This window comes from Schistocerca nitens, chromosome 4, assembly GCF_023898315.1.
Source record: "Schistocerca nitens isolate TAMUIC-IGC-003100 chromosome 4, iqSchNite1.1, whole genome shotgun sequence".
Taxonomy (NCBI): Eukaryota; Metazoa; Arthropoda; class Insecta; order Orthoptera; family Acrididae; genus Schistocerca; species Schistocerca nitens.
The window spans coordinates 888741457-888765058 of NC_064617.1; the positions used below are offsets into that span (position 1 = coordinate 888741457).

Genomic DNA, 23602 nt, shown 5'->3' on the forward strand with positions numbered 1-23602 from the left:
GATAGATAACATAACTAATAAGGAAGTACTGAATAGAATTGGGGAGAACAGAAATTTGTGGCACAATTTGACTAGAAGAAGGAATCGGTTGGTAGGACATATTCTGAGGCATCAAGGGATCAATTTAGTATTGGAGTGCAGTGTTAGGGTAAAAATCGTACAGGAAGACCAATAGATGAATACAATAAACAGATTCAGATGGATGTAGGTTGCAGTAGGTACTGGGAAATGAAGAAGCTTGCACAGGATAGAGTAGGATGGGAACCTGCATCAGACCAGTCTCTGGACTGAAGACCACAACAACAAACAACAACATGTTTGTGAACTTCCACTGTTATGAGTGTGAATACTGAATCCTTCATGGTCACGCTGACACAGTTTTATGAATTTATTTGTAAAATTGGAAATTGAAATGTCCTGTCGTGCCTCTCCTGCTCCAAGTCAGCCTGTTTGACGTCCTACCCCCCTTAAAAGAAAATTACTTTTTCAGTGCTCACGGCGTTTTTATCATTATCTGGTATATACCTCTGTGAAATTAATGTATAATTTATCTTTATGTGAAAATAAATGTAAAGTGTGTTTACATGAGGTTTAATCCAAATCATTTGATTTTTTTCTGACTTTCCCGATTACCCGGATTTTCGATTGTCTGGACGACCTACTGTCTCGCCTGTTCCGCATAGCCGAGATTCCGTTGCCACTTGCCCTTTATGCTTAAGAAAATAATCGTGTGAAGGAAAGAGATTCCATGATGAACGATGAAGGACAGACAATTCTTCATCGTCTGACTAACTGACTGACTTCTGTTTGACTGGAGCTAGTTTACAATAAGTTGGACAGTTAGTGAGTGGTTTTTGCTTGTTGTTATTGCTATAGCCATTTCCTGTAGTACAGACACCGTGTTACCCTACTACTGAGCATCGTGTGCCGGCAGGATCGCGTGGCGGAAGCTGCGGGAGCGCGCCGCCGACGGCTACACGGGGGTGGTGCACCGCGACGACAGCAGTGACCCCCTGCAGGGCGGCCCAGGGGGCTGCCGCGGCGCCGCCGCCTCCACGCACTCCAGCGGCAACCTGCTCGCCGACGAGGTCAGTGCCCCACGGCGGCGCGCGTCACCGCCTAGCGGCCTGTCAGGGCGACGTCTGCGACTCTATTAAACAATAGCTCTTTTCCGCGACAGTGTCTCGCAAAGAAGGCTCTCCGTTTCGGACGATTCAGCCTCCATCTTCAGGCATTACACAACTCTCACAACATTCAAGCATCTCTCACAACAGCCATTACTTTCTTTCTTCCTTCGCTTGTGCCATAGTCCCGCAACGATCGCAGGGTCGGCGTGGTTAGAACGGATTTGGCAAGGTTAGTTTTAGGAGTGGCCGGATGCCCTTCCTGCCACCACCCCGTACCCCCCCCCCCAACAGGGGGAACAGAGATGATACTCAGAACGAGCCAATTACGGCTGTGTTCTGGATGATCGGACACTTCTCATCGAAAAGGCTGCAGTATCGTCTTCACTGCCCCTGCGGAGTGCGGCTGAGAATTGCCATGAGGAGGGAAGTGCGTGGCAGTTGTGTTAGGTGGGCAGCATTCATTAAGGCGAAGCCTCTCAGCGGGCCCTCCTGCTTGGCGGGAGACCTTTACTCGCTCAAAGTGCGCTCACAAGTGAAAAGAGCGTCTTGATGCGATCGACGGGCATACTAGAAACACTGCCCAAAACGTCTGTGAAAAGTTGCGTCGTGTGCACAGCGGTTTCCATTTCGCAACCAATCGTTCCTTACTTTCCGAATAGCCCTCGTAGATTTACGGATCCGACGACACACGGCAGCACCAACGCTGACGACGCTGTGTAACACAAAGTGAAGAACGCAGCACGCCATTAAATGTAAATGTCGTGTCACAAAGTAAGAAGACTTGTCCTCCTTGTAGTATTTCCCGAAATTATTTGTGTGCTCGATGGCCACGTTTGGTTAACATTTGTGGAGAAAGAATCAAATTTGTTAGAGCCGATAACATTGTTCAGCTCGACTTTAGAATAGTCTTTCACCAGGGAGTCTTTCTGTCGGTTAAAATAATTAAGTATCCCAAATTTTGTGATATTATTGATCTTTTATATTTTATGTTATTTGATGTATTTAATACCAGAATTCCCTTGTCTGAACAGACGATACTTGAGATTGCTTTTGTGCATTGTAATGACCCAACATGTGCAAAAGTAATTCCAATAAATACAATTACAGGGAATAGTAATTGTCTATTCTAAGGCAGACGTCCCCTTCCTACGTCATTGGAATATTTTAGGAACATTTATGGCAGCTATTCTTCTGAAATCCAAACCCTTGGAGTAACAGTACATTTCTTCACGGGTCGGGTTCATGCTGCGTTATGCACGCTAAGTGGAATCGTGCTCGCAGTGCAAACATAGTATTCACTTATCACCAACCAGGGCTTAGACGGGTAAGCAGAGCTGTGAGGCGTGAGGATGGGTCGTCAGTCGTGCTTGCACAGCTCAGTCCATATTGCACTTGGCCATCTACTGGAGAGGTCCCACTTCCCAGTTCCAGTCCGGCCCAATTTCGATCTACCAGTTTCAGATCTCAGATTACTTAGCCTGGGTGGTAGATCAGTTTACATTAATTAGTCTGAGTTGCATGCCGAATGCAGTGCATCACTCTTAGCAAATATTTGTGAAGCAGCTGAGACAGGAGTTGTGTGACCTGCAGTGGAGAGTGACACCACAGTGGCGGCCACTGCAGGATCGGTACGTAAGGAGCAACTCGCGGTAAGGTGTGGCGCCTGGGGCTATCCGCCCAGAGAGCTGTGGTACGGGTGTGCACACGAAGACAGCAGCACTTTTCGAGGAGAGCAGCAGTGCGGGCGCACGAGCCGTTCTGGAGTCCCGCTCACACGATTTTAAAGAAACAGTTCGGCAAATAGTTTCACTCACCAGCTTCATGGTGTAGTGCCTATCATCTCATTAATGGTCTTAATTATTGAGACATTTTACAGTTGACTAAAACACTGCATGTAATTCGATTAGATCGCAGTGTCACATAGCAGTTGCTGTGAATTTAACTTCGGTGCTTGTTAGTTCATACACTGCTGTGCGTGAAATATAGCTAATATAATTATTTTGTTTCAAACTTGGAACTAAATCTGTATCAACATCTAACCTTGACAAAATGGATTGAATGCAGCGCGTTCACTTTCGATCACGCACTGACGATATAGCGAGAATGAAATATTCATAACATCCATAGTTTCTCCCAAAAGGTTCTAAATAACGAAAGGCGTTTTTTGACGGATTCTAACGTGCAAGACCAGAGTATTTCTCCATACACTTAGCATGTGGCAATTTCTGATCTACTGAAAAATGGAAGTAACTACAGTCTTCTCGAAGAGAATAATGTAGTTCTTTTAGGGTTATCGGAAGAAAAATTTGGAGTAGGAATTAAAGTCTAGGGAGAAGAAATAAAAACTTTGAGGTTTGCTCATGACATTGTAATTCTGTCAGAGACCACAAAGGACTTCGAAGAGCAGTTGAACGGACTGGACAGTATCTTGAAATGAGGATGTAAGATGAACATCAGCAAAAGCAAAACGAAGATAATGGAATGTAGTCGAATTAAATCAGGTGAAGCTGAGAGAATTATATTAGGCAATAAGACGTTAAAGTAGTAGATGAGTTTTTGGAGGCAAAATAAATGATGATGTTCAAAGTAGGGAGGGTATAAAATGTACACTAGCAATGGCAAGGAAAGAGTTTCTGAAGAAGAGAAATTTGTTAACATCGGGTATAGATTTAAGTGTCAGGAAGTTCTTTCTGAAAGTATTTGTATGGCGTGTAGCAATTTATGGATGTGAAACATGAACGATAAACAGTTAAAATAAGAAGAGAATAGAAACTTTCTACATGTGGTGCAGAAGAATGCGGAAGATTAGGTGGGTAGATCATAATGAAGAGTTACAGAATAGAATTGGGGAGACAAGAAGTTTATAGCAAAACCCAGAAGAAGGGATCAGTTGATAGAAAACATTCTCAGGCATGAAGGGATCACCAATCTCATACTGAAGGCAAGCGTGGGGGGGGGGGGGGGGGGGGTAAAAATCGTAGACCGAGACCAATATATCAATACACTAAGCTGATTCAGAGGGATGTAGGTTGCAGTAGTTACTCGGAGATTAAAAGCCTTGCAAAGGATAGAGTAGCATGGAGAGCTGCATCCAACCTGTCTTTGGACTAAAAACCACAACAACATCATCGATATCTGTTGAAATGAAAATTTGTATGCCTTTGCAAAAACATATGAGACGAAATTATACATTTATTTTTATACTGAGAATGTGGTTTTTCTTAATCTATTGACCAGACTTGTCCTCAGTTCCTCACTTCGTGTATCACTGTTGAAGGATTCTGTCGAAATTGCAACTGCAATGGCATGTTATCGAAGCCACATCACTTAAGCTCCGCAGTGTTTTGGAGAAATAAGCAAAGCTTAACATGGAAACAAGAGAAATGCAACTGTTACTGAAAATTCACTTTCTCAGAAAATCTTTTGTTTTACTGCAGCCAGTCTGCACTTTATATCCTCCTACTTCGGTCATCATCAGTTATTTTGTAGTGCAAACAGCAAAGCTCGCTTACTAATTTTGGTGTGTCACTTTCAAGTGTAGTTCCGTCATCATCAGCGTCTGATTTAATTCGATTACAGTCCGTGAACGTTGTTTTGAAGACACTATCAATTCCATCCATCTACTCTTTCAAGACATTTGCCATGTCTAACAGAATTACAATGTCGTTATCAAGCCTCAAAGTTTTTACTTTTTCTCCTTGAACTTTAATCCTCTCTCTGAATTTCTCCTTGGTTTCCTTCACACGCTTCTCAATGTACACACCGAATAGCAATGGATTATAGGCTGCAATGTTTCTCACGATCCTCTGAATTTCTAAATAGCCCAATGTATTTTATCTCTCCTATCTAGAAAATTTTAAAGAATGTTGTCCAAGCAAACCCGTCAAAAGCACCCTGTAGATCAACAAATACTAGAAACAAGCGTATGCTCTTCTTCAGTCTATCTTCTACGATAAATCGCAGAGTTAGTATCGCCTCACGTGTTGCTGCATTTCCCTGGAACCCAAAGTGATCTCCCCCATGGTCCGTTTTCACCAGATCTTCCACACTTTTGTAAATAATCTGTGTCAATATTTTGCAGCCACGAGATATTAAACTAATGATTTGGTGGTATTCACATATCCATAACTGTCAGCAACTACCATCTCTGGAACTGGAAATACTGTTTTCTTCCTGAAGCTTCAGGGTATTTCTCCTGTCTCACATATCTTGCACACAACGTGGAAAAGATTTCTCATGGCTAGTTGCTAAGGGTCTAAATAACTCTGAGGTTATGTCATCTACTCCATGGTCTGGCTTCGACTTGAGTCTTTCAGTGCTCTGTCAAATTCTTCTCGCGGTACCACATCCCCCGTCATATCTTCACCTACTTCAGTCCTCTATAATTTTCTGTTATATAGACCCTCTATTGTTCCTTTCATATTTGAGCTATCCCCTCTCTGCTTAACCGAGCGAGGTGGCGCAGTGGTTAGACACTGGACTCGCATTCGGGAGGACGACGGTTCAATCCCGCGTCCGGCCATCCTGATTTAGGTTTTCCGTGATTTCCCTAAATCGCTCCAGGCAAATGCCGGGATGGTTCCTCTAAAAGGGCACGGCCGACTTCCTTCCCCATCCTTCCCTAATCTGATGAGACCGATGACCACGCTGTCTGGTCTCCTTCCCCAAAACCAACCAACCAACCCTCTCTGCTTACTAAGGGGTTGTCATCTGAGCTCTCGAAATTCATACACCTACTTCTCTTAATTCCAAATCTCCGTTTAATTTTACTACATATGGCGTCTATCTCTCCCCTAGCTCAGTTATCCAGTATTTTTTGACACTCTCATTTTTAAACATCTCCATGTCCGTTTAATTTTACAACATATGGCGTCTATCTCTCCCCTACTCATGTGCATTTCTATTGCTTTGCATTAGACCTCCAGACGTTCCAGCTCAATTATCCAGTATTTTGTCACTCACATGTTTAAACATCTTTATTCTTCTTCGCCTGCTTCACATCTGCAAGTATGAATTTTCATATTTTTTCCATTCGTCAATGACACTTAGTACTTTTGTGTTTCTAGTAGACATTATTCTGATCTACGTTTCTTGTCCCGGTGTGGAAAAGTTAAGGACGAATGTTACTTTCAGACGATGTGCCCCTGCCAAAGAACGTAGCTCGATGAAACTTGACTCATACATAGGAAGCACTGAAACAGTATGACACAGAAGTTGAGTGAAAGAAATACGCAACGACACGAACAGAAATGACGCTTTCATTCAAAAATAATAACTGCAGTGCAGTTACCACGATATAAGTTGGTCCCCTGTATATCTGAAAAGTCACGACATGGTTCTTAATAGGGTATGTGATCATCACAGATACGGTAATACATGCTTTGCAACCTGCTCTCTAGCTCTTTACAATATTGGTAAGGAGAACTTGTGTTCAGACGTTCCGTTCTTTCACCAGAGCGGACGACAACTGCTAGATTGTTGTTGGTGTATGTGAACGTGCCGAAGTACGTCTCTCCAACTCATTCCACACGTTCTTGATGGTATTTAAGTTGGGGGAACGGGCAGATTAGTCCATACGCCCAATATCCTCTGTTTCCAAGAGCTCTTCGACCTGCGCTGTTCGCTGTGGTCGCGAAGATCTGGATATCAGTGCCTCCATGCCACATAATGCCTCCCCACACCTAGACCACCAAACCGACCACGTTCGACAATAATGGACGTATCTTCACGTGATGAGCGTGGAAACATGTAATGCATTCAGGAACGTACAGTAACGTTCAGCGTCTCGAACGAAATGCTCAGCCGTTCACAGCGTAGACTCCTTCGATGAAACAGCCCGCCTACAATGTGGCGTGTAGGTAGCCCGTGACGCGGCTCCACCTGTGTAAGGCGCACTGCTGGCAAATTTAGAAGTGGCCGGCCACTAGCACGAGCAAAGTGCTGGCCTGGCACCGATTCAGGGTTAAGTGAGACCTTGTTCGCCAGACAACGAAGGGAAATTTGGGGAAAAACTGGTGTAATCGCAAATTTTTGTACAGCGTTAGGAGGGTATCATGTCGTTTTTGGAAACCCAGAATCTACTCTGTAGGAATCAACATGGATTTCGTAAACAGCGATCATGTGAGACCCAACTCGCTTTATTTGTTCACGAGACCCAGAAAATATTAGATACCGGCTCCCAGGTAGATGCTATTTTTCTTGACTTCCGGAAGGCGTTCGATACAGTTCCGCACTGTCACCTGATAGACAAAGTAAGAGCCTACGGAATATCAGACCAGCTGTGTGGCTGGATTGAAGAGTTTTTAGCAAACAGAACACAGCATGTTGTTATCAATGGAGAGACGTCTACAGACGTTAAGGTAACCTCTGGCGTGCCACAGGGGAGTGTTATGGGACCATTGCTTTTCACAATATATATAAATGACCTAGTAGATAGTGTCGGAAGTTCCATGCGGCTTTTCGCGGATGATGCTGTAGTATACAGAGAAGTTGCAGTGTTAGAAAATTGTAGCGAAATGCAGGAAGATCTGCAGCGGATAGGCACTTGGTGCAGGGAGTGGCAACTGTCCCTTAACATAGACAAATGTAATGTATTGCGAATACATAGAAAGAAGGATCCTTTATTGTATGATTGTATGATAGCGGAACAAACACTGGTAGCAGTTACTTCTGTAAAAAATCTGGGAGTATGCGTGCGGAACGATTTGAAGTGGAATGATCATATAAAATTAATTGTTGGTAAGGCGGGTACCAGGTTGAGATTCATTGGGAGAGTACTTAGAAAATGTAGTCCATCAACAAAGGAGGTGGCTTACAAAACACTCGTTCGACCTATACTTGAGTATTGCTCATCAGTGTGGGATCCGTACCAGATCGGGTTGACGGAGGAGATAGAGAAGATCCAAAGAAGAGCGGCGCGTTTCGTCACAGGGTTATTTGGTAACCGTGATAGCGTTACGGAGATGTTTAATACACTCAAGTGGCAGACTCTGCAAGAGAGGCGCTCTGCATCGCGGTGTAGCTTGCTCGCCAGGTTTCGAGAGGGTGCGTTTCTGGATGAGGTATCGAATATATTGCTCCCCCTACTTATACCTCCCGAGGAGATCACGAATGTAAAATTAGAGATATTAGAGCGCGCACGGAGGCTTTCAGACAGTCGTTCTTCCCGCGAACCATACGCGACTGGAACAGGAAAGGGAGGTAATGACAGTGGCACGTAAAAGTGCCCTCCGCCACACAACGTTTGGTGGCTTGCGGAGTATAAATTTTGATGTAGATGTAGATGTAGAGTGCGATGAACAATATACTAGAAGTCCCCACCAATGGGGTGTGCGCGTGGGGGTGGAAGTGCTTTTAAAAGTCACGTTTTTATGTTTGTGTTGAACAACTCGAAAACAGCGGCTTCCCGTGAAAGTATTTCCAAATATGAAATTAAACTACATTCAGTTTTACATATAAAGGTGCTACTCATTGTTCCTCCGTGACCAATAGTTACCACGTTGCAGCGGATGGAGAAATGGAAGATTATTAAAATATTGTTTCAATGATATAAAATAAATATTTACTTTTGAAACAAATGTGTTAAGAATAATTATAAAATGTGTGTACCACGTATAAGCGCAACAGAACCGTATTAAGGGGAGAACTGTGTTCTGGAAATTTAACAGGGTGGAGGGCTCGGGGGTTGAGGGTAGAAGCGCGGCGAAGGTAGGTCATTGGACTGTGGCTGTGCTCTTCCCTCCTTCATAGGTCTGCAAACTGAAGAGTTAGCAGGTGATTTCACACCCTATCCATCCCGCTACTTGGCAAGAATCATCTACAGGGTGTTTCACGAAGTTACACCGACCATTCGCAGCGCACCTTACGAATCACTGGCGAAATATTTTGAAGACATGCCCGGCATGTGTTTACTTTTCACAAAGTGCATTGACACTTCATGGAATACAGATACGAATTACTAATAATACTAACGTAAGAAATGCATATGGACAGAATCAACGTAAAATTGTGCTACACTGCTAGAGAGGAATTTGAGTCTGCACGGCAGATGTAGTGCTCTTCAAGGAACGGCAATTTCCCTCACTATGAGCGCTGCTCGTATTTCAGGCTGTACCTCCCCACAATTTCCTGCCCAGTTGTCTCATGTGAGTAGACAAAATAACTTCACAGATCTAGTGTTTACGTAGCGGAGTTGTTTTCATTTTATTTATTGAGTGCTTATTTCCAGTTGCTAAGTGAGCTGTAAAATACGTTCTTATAAACAGTGGCTGACAAGCATATAATTTGTGATGCTATCGGTGATCTTTTTAGTGCTAGTGGGAAAGGGACTGGATTGATAAATGTGGTACCTTGGGGCTTTCTGTCGTTGACAGTGTAGTGTATACTGTGTAATGATGTTGTAGTCACTCGGTAGTAACTTAATGAATGACCAGAATTTTACTGCACTTTTCTCACCATTATTTATGCTACTGGAAGACTGTATATAACTCTTTCATTCAGGAACTTATGGCTCTTGTAGAGTAGGCTGTACTAATTGGAGCGATTTGCCACACATTTACATATACCTTGCAAGGTAGGTGTGAATATGTCTCATAGAACGGGACAGGTCATGTTCGAGTCTAGAACAGTTGCTGTAAGGCTGTAATCCATTGCTTGACTTATGTTGAACCATATGAAGTTCTGTGACACCTATGTGTCCTACTTTTCTCCCACTCAATGTGTTGAGAGAGAGCTGGGGTGGTGCATTTGAGCCAGTGACAGTGGAGACAATGTAATCGACATTACAGATTACAAACTGACAGACTGTCATACTCGAGACAAGGGATTCTGTGTGGTGGACAGTAGACAGCTCCACCTGTTGAACTTACTTACATAACAGCCCACTTAACAACTGCCAATAGGTGCTCATTCAATAGACTGAAAATAAGTCCACTATGTAAGCACAAGCTGAGTGAAGTTACTTTGTCTACACGCATTGGAGAACTGGACAAGAAATGCTGGCGAGGTGTACTCCGTCTGCAGGATGAAAAGCGAGTGGCGTTCATGGTGGGGGAAGTTGTCCTTTCTGGAAGAAGGCTATAGATGTCGTACAGGATGATTAACAATCAATTGTCCCTCTAGCAGTATAGCACGGTGTGGAGAGATTAACATAGAATTTGTTCTTACGCATTTCTTGCGTTTGTACTATTCATATCTGTACTCAATGTAGTGTTAATGCAGTTTGTGGAAAGTTAGCCACTTCTTCTAGTAGTAAACATATTTTTTACCATTAAAACACTATTTTTAGTATGTACTCAATGTAGTGTTAATGCAGTTTGTGGAAAGTTAGCCACTTCTTCTAGTAGTAAACATATTTTTTACCATTAAAACACTATTTTTAGTAGTCTGCGATTTCTCCATACCCAGCAACATAGATACTATTAGCTGTAGAGAAAAAATGAAAAGGACTTTATCTGTAGGAAGTTTAAAGTAGTTTAATTTTGCACTGGGGGTATAATTTCGACTGAAGCTGTCGTTTTTGAGTTGTTCAAGAAAAATATAAAATAGTGACCTTTAAACGCCCACCAACCACACGGTCACATCACACCGGTAGAGATTTTTATTATGTTGTTCATGACACTTCAAACTAAAACTGTTCAAAAAAAAATTTTCTGTTTTTGTCTTCGCTGACTAGGCTTATATATGATCTGGTAAACGTTGTCTGAATGGGTGTAGCTATGAATGGCGATTGCAGCGAAAACGTGGCAACACTGGCATCATGCAAAATGCTCCCCACGTATACGTACAACACAGATTATTGTCGTATAAATTCACCATCTATCACTGCATGCAACAATATCTAGTGACATTGCTGCATTATAACGAACTCAGTAACAGTATCCTTATTAGAGCTATTTTCGGAAACAAAAAGAAATAACAACACTGATTCACGGCGCAGTTGAAAAAATAAATGAAGTACCTACGCAGGCAAATTATACAACTGATTTAATATAAGGTACAATGAAAAGGCACGGTCAAAATTTCAGAACACGTTTCTTACAAAATGAAGAAGAAACTTTTTGTAGAAAATGAGATTCATAAACGCTTGATTTCCTCAATAAACAGTAGTTTCCACAATTTCTCGTGGTACATTAAAAAGGCACAGTCACAGAGAGTACCAGCATACACCGTGGTGAAACTGGCATGCAAATGGCTGTTGTTCCTTCGGTCTTCAGTCCGACGCCGGGTTTGAAACAGCTCATCACGCTACTCTACCCTGCACTAGCCTCTACATCTCTGAATAACTGCTGCAGCCGACACCCTTTTAGATTGCTTATTGTATTCGTCTCCTAGTCTCTTTCTACAATTTTTGTCCCCACCCTTCCCTCCAATACTAAATTGATGATTTCTTGATGTTTCTGAACACGTCATATCAACCAATCCCTCATTTTTTTTAAGTTGTGCCACAGTTGCAAACGACGAAGCGTGCAGAGAAACACCGGCAATTGTGTCATTAACTTTATTGTATGAAAGCTACACAGCCGGCCTCTCACTGACCCCTATGCTAGCGCCTCGCAGCGTGCATGCGTGGGTCAGCTCCAATGCCAGTGCCGGAATCTGCTGCTTCAGCATCCAGTCACCCAACCTTGTAGACGTAACGCTTCTACTGACTCCACGGCTAAGTGGCCGCCAAATGTGTGCTGCGCCAGTAGCCCGCAACGTGGCTGACTGCTCTCTCAAGCGCGACTCGTGGACCCCAAGTAGAGTGCCGAGAAGAAACAGCAGACCGCCGTCGTTGTTGTCAGTCTTAGCAGCTCCGGCCGTCCGCTTAGGAATGCTCGCTCAGTGGTCACACGCAGCTCTGCACGCGTGAGGCCGGTACCACCCCTGCGGATGGAAGCTTCCAGTCCGCCAGATGATGTCACCCAGAGAGCGGAGGTCAGCAACCCTATCGCTCCTCCAGCTGCCAGTGCATCTCCGAGGTGCGACGCTCTCCGCCCCCCCCCCCCGGATCCCCCCCTCCCCGCCCTCCCCCCCCCCCCCTCCCGCCCGCAGCTGTGGCGCATCTGACAGCGGAGGTTGACGGTAGTGTCAGCAAACCAGTTGGCCGCCGGTAACCATCACCAGAGGTCGTTGTGGTTGGCCAGCAAACTTAAACAATCGTCATTTCCTCCAGTTGCAGACACGGACAGAAAGACGAAATGAGTACCTAATTTGAGCCTCCGCGATCGCTTATTTATTATACTTCCTCTCCCTATGCCTCTGACGTATTTACTCTGGAGGGGATAAGTGGAGTGCTCTTTATAATTATAGCGTCAGCCTTCGCTCGTCCCCTACACACAGGTCACTAGGCGCTATTGTAACTACAACATATGGGTTCTTCACAGCACGTCAGTGCCCTGTGCTGCCCTGATTACATCACACTTGTATACAGTACTTGCCTCGCAAAATCATTTGCAAAATACCAACATTGCTTACATGCCATTGAAGGTGCCAATCGGACCCTAAGCTGCGTGAAATTTACAAGAATCCCCCTAATCCACGGCTCTACTTATTCGTGGCGCAGAACAACCACCATCAGTTTTCTTTTTTTTTTTTTTTTTTTTTTTTTTTTTTTTTTTTTTTGCTGAAATAGTAAACTCATCCACCACATTTATTATCTTTCAATTCGTAATCTAATGGCCTTAGCATCACCCGTTTTACCCCTCATGAACCACGCACCTTGCCATTGGTGGAGAGGCTTTCGTGCCTCAGTGATGCATATAGCTGTGTCGTAGGTGCAACCACAATGGAGACGTATCTGTCGAGAGGCCAGACAAATGTGCGGTTATTGGTGCAGCAGCCTTTTCAGTAGTTGCAGGGCCAACAGGTTGACTAATCGGCCCTTGTAGCATCATCAAAACGGACTTGTTGTGAAGGTACTGTGAACAGCTGAAAGCAAGGGGAAACCACAGCCACAACTTTTCCTGAGGGCATGCAGCTCTACTGTATGGTTAAATGATGATGGCGTCCTCTTTAGTAAACTATACTGGTGGTAAAACACAGCCCCATTTGGATCTCCGGTTGGAGGCTACTCAGTTGCACACCGTTATCAAGAGAAACGAAACTGGTGATCTAATCGGAGTATGGAATGTCAAATCCATTAATTGGCCAGGTCAGTGAGAAAATTTAAAATGGGAAATCGATAGGTTAAAGTTAGATATAGTGGGAATTAGTGAAGTTCGGTGGTAGGAGGAACAAGAGTTCTGATCATGTGAACATAGGGTTATAAATAGAAAAACAAATAATGGCAATGCAGGAGTGGGTTTAATAATGAATAAAAAATAGGAACACGCATAAGCTACTACGAACAGCATAGTGAATGCATTATTGTAACGCAGGCCTTTTTGGCCGAGCGGTTCTAGGCGCTTCAGTCCGGAACTGCGCTGCTGCTACGGTCGCAGGTTCGAATCCTGTCTCGGGCATGGATGTGTGTGATGTCCTTAGGTTGGTTAGGTTTAAGTAATTCTAAGTCTAGGGGACTGATGACCTCAGATGTTAAGTCCCGTAGTGCTCAGAGCCATTTGAATCATTATTGTAACCAAGATAGACACGAAGCCCACACCTACCACAGAAGCACAAGTTTATATGCCAACTAGCTCCATAGATGATGAAGAGATTGAAGAAATGTATGATGAGATAGTGAGGGGAGACGGAAATTTAATAGTCATGGGGGCCTGGAATTCGATAGTAGGGAAAGGAAGAGAAGGAAAAGTAGTAGGTGAGTATGGACTGTGAGAAAGGAATCAAAGAGGAAGGCGCCAGGTAAAATTTTGCACAGAGCATAATTTAATCATAGCTACCGCTTGGTTTAAGAATCGTGAGAGAAGGTTGTGTACGTTGCGACGGGGCGGTAAATAAAGAAAAAATGGCTCTGAGCACTATGGGACTTAACATCTGAGGTCCTCAGTCCCCTAGAACTTAGAACTACTTAAACCTAACTAACCTAAGGACATCACACACATCCATGCCCGAGGCAGGATAAAGAAGTGCGGTCGAATCGTTCACACGAATGTGCATATACAAATGTTGGTTAAAAAACGTTATTGCAAATTTTTGGCTCTCACGTATGTCTCAGGGGATGATTTCCACACTTGGTGCATTAGTACACTGTTCCACACCCGCGCATTAGTTATAGTTTTTGATTTAATATTCATGAGTCTAGTTTATGCTAGGGAACAATAATTAGGCGATTATTATAGCAAAATCAGTTTTTCACGACACAGTTCAATACTATTTATTGGCGTTGTCCTTTTCTTTCACACTGTGAAATTAGCACCGGTGAGACGGTTTACAGTTTTACTTTAATAATAATTTGACTCCGGGTCCCCAATAGCAGTAATGTTGGGTGCTATAAACGAACAGAACCACAAGTCCCACTGTCCTCTTTGTTCTAGCAGTTTTGGCGTGAAATCACAGATTACGCCGATGCATACCTCGTAGTTCGCAATCACACAAATAATCGCAGCACTTCCAGTTCATCAAATATATGCTTACGTACTTGCACTATTAAACAATACTCTTTGTCGAAATAACTCGGCGCGAAAAAAGTTTCTCAAACGACCACATGAGCCACCCCGAATTGGGGCTCGCTCGCCACCCACCCTCCAAAACGACTGACCAACGGCCAAGACGGCCGCTCGGTTATGTAGGCTCGGACGTCAACCCCCCCCCCCCTAACCCCATGGTCATCGAGTACCAATCTCAGCCATTTCTAGATGTGCTGGTCACAAGGAACGGCGAAACCCTGGGACACAGCGTGTATCGAAAACCGACACTCACGGACCGATACCTGCACAAACTGTCAAACCACCACCCGAGCCAGAAAAGAGGCATGATTAGTACGCTCGTAACGAGAGCAGGACGAATATGTGAGCCGCAACACCTCAAACGAGAAATGCAACACCTGGAAACTGTCCTGAGGAGCAATGGGTACTCCACAAATTATATTAGAAGTGTAACAGAGCCAAACACTCGGCGACGTAAGGAACCAGAAAAAGAAATGTCGGGTACGGCCTTTCTGCCATACATTCCCAGAGTGACGGACAGAATCGGCCGTATATTGCGCAAACATGGCGTAAAGACGATTTTCAAACCGACAAGGAAGATCAAAGAGTGTCTTAGATCGGCGAAGGAGAAAAGAGACCCACTTGCAATGTCGGGAATATACCGTATACCATGCACATGCGGAAAAGTTTATGTCGGAATGACTGGACGATCCATCAACACCAGGTTCAAAGAGCATAAGCGACATTGCAGGTTGGGGCAGGTGGAGAAATCGGCCGTGGCGGAGCACGCACTGAATGAGACCGACCACGTAATAAAATTCGCCGACACGGAAGTTCTGGCTGTAGAGAAGCGCTATCACACGCGCTTGTTCAGAGAAGCTGTAGAAATACAAAAACACGCGAACAGTTTGAACAAGAAAGAGGAAAGCCTTAAGGTCAACGGATCCTGGCTTCCCGTACTGCAGCGAACGACCGTCGCAGGTAGCAAGAGGAGAACCGCACCGGAAATGACCGCGGAGAAGCCCTCGGACGTTGGCGCGCCGGGTACATATAGTCTACGCCCGCGAGCTCGGCTCCAGTTCACCACCGGCAATGGAGGGTGAAGCTTTAACAATGCCAGCCACTCGTGCTGGCGAAACGTCAGAAAAATCATTAGATGAACGTCGGCCGAAGAACCCGAGACAGAAGCCAATAGGCAGTTTGTCAACAAGTGGCCACGAAAGCCTTAACTATTTTGTATCACCAATTACAGTTACAAATTTTGATACATACATCCCTCGACAGAAAAAAGTACACCATCGGAACTGCACTAAAAAGTACATCTTATCTACAATACAACATTAATCTCTAGGATTATTCTATCGCCCGTAAATCAAGATTTGGCTTCTCCAAAATTTCTCCACTTAGCCCAAAATTTGTTTGTTGACATCTGTGCTGCAAAGTTTTAACAAAGAACTGCATATAGCACCGTTTTTAGACGTAATCTACAGCGATCTACACATTGCGCTGCTCAAAATCTTCATATCTACAATAATTAATTACTTATGGGCGATAAATGTTAATAATAATTTGCAAGCAATGAAAACTATTGCAAGTTAAGTGTATAGTCTAACTTAACTAGTTTAAAATACGAGTGATGCCACCCAGAGTATGATATAGTACCGTTCTTTACGTCATGAATATTCTATTGAATTTTATAAACAATTATCCCTCAAACTTTGTTTATTGCTCTTTACGGGCTTAATTATATATGAATCTTAACATATGACTACGGCACTCGATTCGCTATGACAAAACATTTTTAATGAGTGCTCGCTCATCCCTGTAAGTTGTTATTTACTATTTTTATTAATCTTTCAGCATTCGTGATATTAACCGATTTTGAGGTTACTATAACTTCTGCGTAACGTGACCTGAAATAAAGATCGATCTTTCAGAAAGTGCATATTGCTGACCACAATCCACTGCCGCATCGCTCTTCACCGTAAGTTACATAGTTTCCGCGTTACACGCGAAAAACCAAACAATGCCCCAAGCTGCGGGCCACGTGGCCGCCCGGCGGCGGAGACCATCCCAACGACCGTTTTAAATCTCGCGCGGGCGCGCCACGCGCTTCCGCCAATTGCGCATCATGTAGCGCGCTCACTCTCCACAAAGCAATCCTTGCATACTAGAAATATTCATCTAGTAACGGGGGTTTGTTCCATCACAACGTGGAACACACCAGGAGACACTGGAAAGTTTGAGATTGATTGTATAATGGTTAGACAGAGATTTAGGAACCAGAATTTAAATTGTAAGACATTTACAGAGGCAGATTTGGACACTGGCCACAATTAATAATTATAAACTGCAGACTAAAACTGACTAAACTGCAAAAACGCAGGAATTTAAGGAAATGGGACCTGGATAAACTGAAAGAACCAGAGGTTGTAGAGGTTTTCAGAAGGAGCGATAGGGAACGATTGACAAGAACAGGGCCGGTCGCGGTGGTCTCGCGGTTCTAGGCGCTCAGTCCGGAACCGCGGGACTACTACGGTCGCAGGTTCGAATCCTGCCTCGGGCATGGATGTGTGTGATGTCCTTAGGTTAGTTAGGTTTAAGTAGTTCTAAGTTCTAGGGGACTGATGGCCACAGATGTTAAGTCCCATAGTGCTCAGAGCCATTTGAACCATTTGACAAGAACAGGCAAAAGGAATACAACAGAAGAAGATTGAGTAGCTTTGAGGGATGAATTAGTGAAGGCAGCAGAGGATCAAGTAGGTAAAAAGATGACAGCTGGTAAACGTCTATGGGTAACACAAGAGACATTGAATTTAACAGATAAAGGATAAAACATAAAAAAGCAATAAGTGAAGCAGGCAAAAAGGTATACAAACGTCTCAAAAAGGAGATCGACAGGAAGTGCAAAATGGCTAAGCATGGATGGCTAGAGGACAAATTACATCCTTACATATATCACTAGATGTAAGGTAGATAATGCCTGATGATGATGAAGTCCCATACTCTTTGACAGAGCGTATGGGGAAGATGCGGGAGTCCCGCACCGCCGTACTAGGCAAGGTCCTAGTGGAGGTGGTTTGCCATTGCCTTCCTCCGGCCGTAATGGGGATGAATGATGCCTACAGGAAAATTAAAGAGACCTTCTCTGAACAGACAACCACCTGCATGAATATCAAGAGCTCAGATGGAAAACCAGTCCTAAGCAAAGAAGTGAAAGCAGAAAGGTGAATGCGTATATAGAGGACCTATACAAGGGAGATGTACTTGAGGACAATATTATGGAAATGGAAGAGGACGTAGAGGAAGATGAGAAGGGAGATATGATACTGCACGAAGAATTTGACAAACCACTGAAAGACTTAGGCCAGACAAGGCCCCAGGAGAAGACAACATTTCGTTAGAGCTACTGATAACCTTGAGAGAGCCAGCCATGACAAAACTCTTTCAACTGGCTAGCAAGATGTATGAGACAGGCGAAATACCCTCAACTTCAAGAAGAATATAGGAATCCCAATTCCAACGAAAGCATGTGCTGCCAGGTGTGAAAATCACCGAACTATCAGTTTAATAAGACACGGCTGCAAAATACAAACATGAATGGTTTACAGAGGAATGGAAAAACTGGTAGAAGCCGACCTCGGGGAAGGTCAGTTTGGATTCCGGAGAAATGTTGGTACACGCAAAGCAATACTGACGCTACGACTTCTCGTAGAAGATAGGTAAAGGAAAATCGAACCTACGTTTCTAGCATTTGTTGACTAAGATAAAGCTTTTGACAATGTTGACTGGAAGTACCCTCCCCCAAATTTTTAAGGTGGCAGGGGTAAAATACAGGGATCGAAAGGCTATTTACAATTTGTACAGAAACCAGATGGCAATTATAAAAGTCGAGAGTTGTAAAAGGGAAGCAGTGGTCGAGAAGGTAGTGAGACAACGATGTAGCCTATCCCGGATGGTACTCAATCTGTATACTGAAAAAGCAGTAACGGAAATAAAAGAAAAATTTGGAGTGGGAATTAGAGTGCAGGGAGAAAAAATAATATCTTTGAGGTTTGTCGATGACACTAATTCTGTCAGAGACAGCAAAGGACTTAGAAGAGCAGTTGAATGGGACGGACAGTACGTTGAAAGGAGGACATAAGATGAACAGCAACAAGAGCAAAACGAGGATAATGGAATACAGTCGAATTAAATCAGTTAATGCTGATAGATTTAGGTTATGAAATGAGACACTTGAAGTAATAATAGATTTAGGTTATGAAATGAGACACTTGAAGTAATAAATGAGTTTTGCTATTTGGGGCTCAAAATAACGGATGATGGTCGAAGCAGGGAGAACATAAAATATTGACTGGTAATGGCAAGAAAAGCGTTTCTGGAGAAGAGAAATTTGTGAACTGCGGGTATATATTTAAGAGTCAGGGAGTCCGTTCTGAAAGTATTTTGATGGAGTGTACCCATGAATGGAAGTGAAACATGGACGATAAACAATTTAGAGAAGAACAGACTGGAAGCTTTTGAAATGTGGTGCTACAGAATAATGCTGAAGATTAGATGGGTAGATCACATGACTAATGAGGAGGTACTGGATAGAATTGGGGAGAAGAGGAATTTGTGACACAGCTTGGCTAGAAGAAGGAATAGGTTGGTAGAACACATTCTGATGCATCAAGGGATCACCAATTTAGTACTTGAGGGAAGCGTAGAGGATAAAAATAGTAGATGGAGACCAAAAGATGAATACGATAAGCAGATTCAGAAGGATGTAAGTTGCAGTGGTTACGCGGAGATGAAGAGGCTTGCACAGGATAGAGTAGCATGGAGAGCTGCATCAAACCAGTCTCTGGACAGGGGACCACGACAGCAACATATTAGACTACTCTTGTATTGCTTTTGTAGATGGTCATCCAATCCATTCATCTGCTCTTGCAAGTCTTTTGCTGTCTCTGAAAGAATTACAATGTCATCGACTATAATTCCTTACCCAAATTTTTCTTTAGTTTACTTTACTGTTTGCTCAATGTACAGACTCAATGACATCAGGGACAGGTTGCGACCCTGTCTCAAAACTTTTTCAAGCACTGCTACTCTTCCACACTCCTCGAATCTTACAACTGACGCCTGTTTCCTTTACAGGTTGTAAATACCCTTTCGCTCCATCTATTTTAACTCTGCTACCTTTAGAATTACAAAGACTGTATTCCAATCAACATTGTCAAAAGGTTTCTCCATGTGTGCAAATGCACTAAACATAGGTTTGCTTTTCTTTAACCTATCCTCCAAGAGAAGTTTTAGGGTTAATGTTGTCTCTCAGGTTCCTACATTTCCCTGGAATTAAAACCAATCTTCCACAATCTCAACTTCTACCAGTTTTCCCACTTTTCTGTAAAGAATTTGTGTTGGTATTTTGCAACCATGCTTGATTTTCTACCAGTCTGGTAATATTCACTTCCAAGCCATTCTTTCTTTGGAATTGGAATTATTACATTCTTCTGGAAGTCTGAAGCTATTTCGCTGATCTCATCCATCTTGTATATCAGGTGGATTAGTTTTCTCATAGATGGCTCTCCCAGGGACGTCAGTAGTTCGGACAGAACGTTGTCTGCTGCAGGGGGTCTTGATTCCACCTAGGTCTTTCAGTTTCTGACAAATTCTTTTAGCGGTTTCATACGTCAAACCTGATTTTCATTTTCGTCCTGTTGCCTTTCTACAGTATTTCCTTCAAGCTCATTTCCCATATATAGCTTTCTTATATACTCCCACTTCTCCCTTCTTTGCTTAGTACTGGATTTCTGTCTGGGCCCTTGATATCCCAAAATGCCTGTTTCATTTTCCTATACGCTGTATCTATGTTTCTGCTACTGATGTATTTCCCTATATCCTTACATTTGTCCATCAATCTCATTTTTAGATATTATTATTCTTTTCCACCTGCTTCATTTGCTGCATTTTTATATTTTCTCCTTTCATCAATTAAGTTTAGCATCTCTTCTGTTACCCAAGGATTTCTGCTAGCCCTCATCTTTTTACCTATTTGATCCTCTGCTGCCTTCACCATTTCATATCTAGAAGCTACCCATTCTTCTGGTGTATTCCTTTTCCCATTTGTAGTTAGTCGCTGGCTAATCCACTCTGTGAAACTCTCAACAATCTCTGGTTCTTTCTGTTTGTACAGGTTCCATTTCCTCATTTTCCTATCTTTTTGTAATTTCTTTAGTTTTAATCTACAGTTCATAACCAATGAATAGTGGTCAGAATCCACTTACCCACGTTGATATGTCTTACAGTATAAAACTTGGTTCCGAAATCTCTCTCATACCAGTATATAATGAGTCTGTAACCTAAAGGTCTCTCCAGGTCTCTTCCACATGTACAACCTTCTTTCATGTTTCTTAAACCAATTATTGGCGATGATTAGTTATGCTCTGTGCAAAATTCCATCAGACGGCTTCCTCTTTCATTCCTTTCCCCCAGTTCATATTCATCAACTAGTTTTCCTTTACTTCCTTTTCCTCCTAACTGACTGCAGTCTGCCATCACAACTAAATTTTCGTTTCCCTTAAGTATCTGGATAATTTATCTTATTTCACAATACACATCTTCAGTCTCTCCATTATTTGCGGAGTTAGTTGGCATACAAATTTATACCACTGTGTTGGGTATTGGCTTCGTGCCACTGTCTTGTCTACGATAATACATGCACTATGCTGTTCATAGTACTTACTCACATATTTCTCTTCTTGTTACAAATTTCGTTATCAGACCTATTGCTGCATTATTCTAATCTGAGTTTGTATTTATAACCCTGTATTCACGCGACAAAATGTCCTGCACCTCCTGCCCCCAAACTTCATTAATTCCGTCTACATTTAACTTGAACCTTTCCACTTCGAGTTTTGAATTTTCTAATTTCCCTGTCCGGTTACAGGATCGAACATTCTGCACTCTGATACACAAAATGACAGTTGTGTTTCTCCTGATGTTGACATCCTACTGAGTTGTCCCTACATGGAAATCCAAATGGGAAACTGTTTTACTTCCAGAATAATTTATCCAGGACGATGCCATCTTCACTTAACCATACAGTATAGTTGCATGCCCTTGAGAAAATTACGGGTGCAGTTTCCCCTTGCATTCAGCCTCTTATAGTACGAGCACTGAAATACCATGTTGGGTGATGTTACATGCCAGATCGTTCAGTCATCCAGCCTGCTGCTACTAAAACTATTGGAAAAACTGCAGCCCATCTTCAGGACCGACACGATTTTCTGTCATCTCAACTGATACCCCTCCGCTGTTACTGCACCTATGCTATCTGTTTGCTTCACGCGGTCAGGTCACCCCACCTACATTTGTTTAAAACTCTGCAGGAGAATTATGAATGTAATTTCTACTGTGGATTAAATTTGTTGAACGTAATTTAAGCGAAGAAATCCTTCTGAACGTCCAGCTGCATCAACTTCATCTTTTTGGTTATTTTTGTTAATTTTGCCGCTATCGGAATCGAGTATTGGAGGTTTACACAGAGAACACGCTTCGTTAGGAAATGAGATTGAATAAGTTCCTAATTCAGACATGTGTCTCTCACACTTTAATATTTACAAACGTAGTTCACGTGAAAAATGGAAAATATTACTTCACAATAACTACAGAACAAGCCAAATTACTTTGTTTTATTGTTCTTTGTGTTAACAGTTAAGCTGTTTCACATTCATGTTGAAGTGACCATTGCTACGTCAAGTTTTCACATTAACACTGATCACGAACGCCTTTTCATTTGCGTTCTACTAGCAATACGTTCTTTCGCAAAAAATACTGATTAACTAGCACGATACTGCTTCGATCACAAATTTCAAAAGTACTCTTTCTAGAGAACTTTTCACGCCATTTATCCGCGAGGCGTCAGCGCACGACGCCTCTCTGCTGAAGCCCAACAACGACCCTCCGCACGCACCAAGACAGCACGTGACCAGCAGCGCTGTGGCACTGTTGCTGTTACCTAACGAGACAGCGGCAGCTCCAAAGAAAAGGCGCGCTCATCTCAGAAAACTCCAGAAGCAGCGACAACTAACGAGTACAATATCGCTACGTTATAATATCAAATATAGCAGTGCTCCTTACATCATCGCAGTACGTGACTAAATAAACCTTTTTTTGAAAACTGGGAAAGAAAATAGAAATCACACCGAAATTTTGATTCAGCAACATGATATCCACACAAAAACATAATCGCCATCGAACAACAACCCAACCATGGTTCTCCCCTGAGTTAGACAGTTATGCAATAAACATAGCAGCCACATTTCACACTCTTTCTTCCCTACACTGAAAATTTACAATTGTTTACATTTCCCCTAACACATGTGACATGTAGGCAAACAACACACATTGAAATCAAATTGGTCAAACAACTAGATTACAAAGCCATGAAAAATATCAGAATTCATTTGTGTGTCGGTAAACTCTCTATGGCATGCGATTTGTACTAATCATTAACTGTTTCTCCAATAAACAAGATCATGTATTACTACTGTTAATGCACATTCATTTACATCTAGAGAACTTGCGTACACAGTTCGTGAGACAAATGATATTATTACGAAGCCATCAACTCTGAAGGAATTCAAAACTTTGTATATTTTTCTTTTTCTCAAGCTCAGCATCAATGAAAATAGTTTTTGACTGTAATAGCATACAACTGTTCCTCTTGCAGGCATGGTTACATAAACTCAGCAACTGTAATACCTTAAGTATCTTTTGTAAGCAAATATTAATCAGATTATTATGTACAAGCAATCTAAATATTCATATATCTAGTAACTAATTAGTTACAAACTTGTTGCCTAATGTGGTACAGCATCTTCCAACTGTACATCAAACAGGACATCATGACTCAAATAGTAATCATCTTACTTTGAAAACCATGCAATAGAAATTCAAGTACAT

At 42.7% G+C, this 23602-nt stretch overlaps 1 protein-coding gene across 1 annotated transcript in view; it reads left to right on the forward strand.

The window, feature by feature from the left end:
* Window positions 1–23602, forward strand: part of LOC126252644 (uncharacterized) — a 257033-nt gene that overhangs the window by 85144 nt on the left and 148287 nt on the right. Inside the window, exon 4 of the mRNA XM_049953546.1 lies at window positions 935–1088. Within this exon, the coding sequence (XP_049809503.1) occupies window positions 935–1088 (154 nt within the window). The remainder of the gene's footprint in view (window positions 1–934; window positions 1089–23602) is intronic.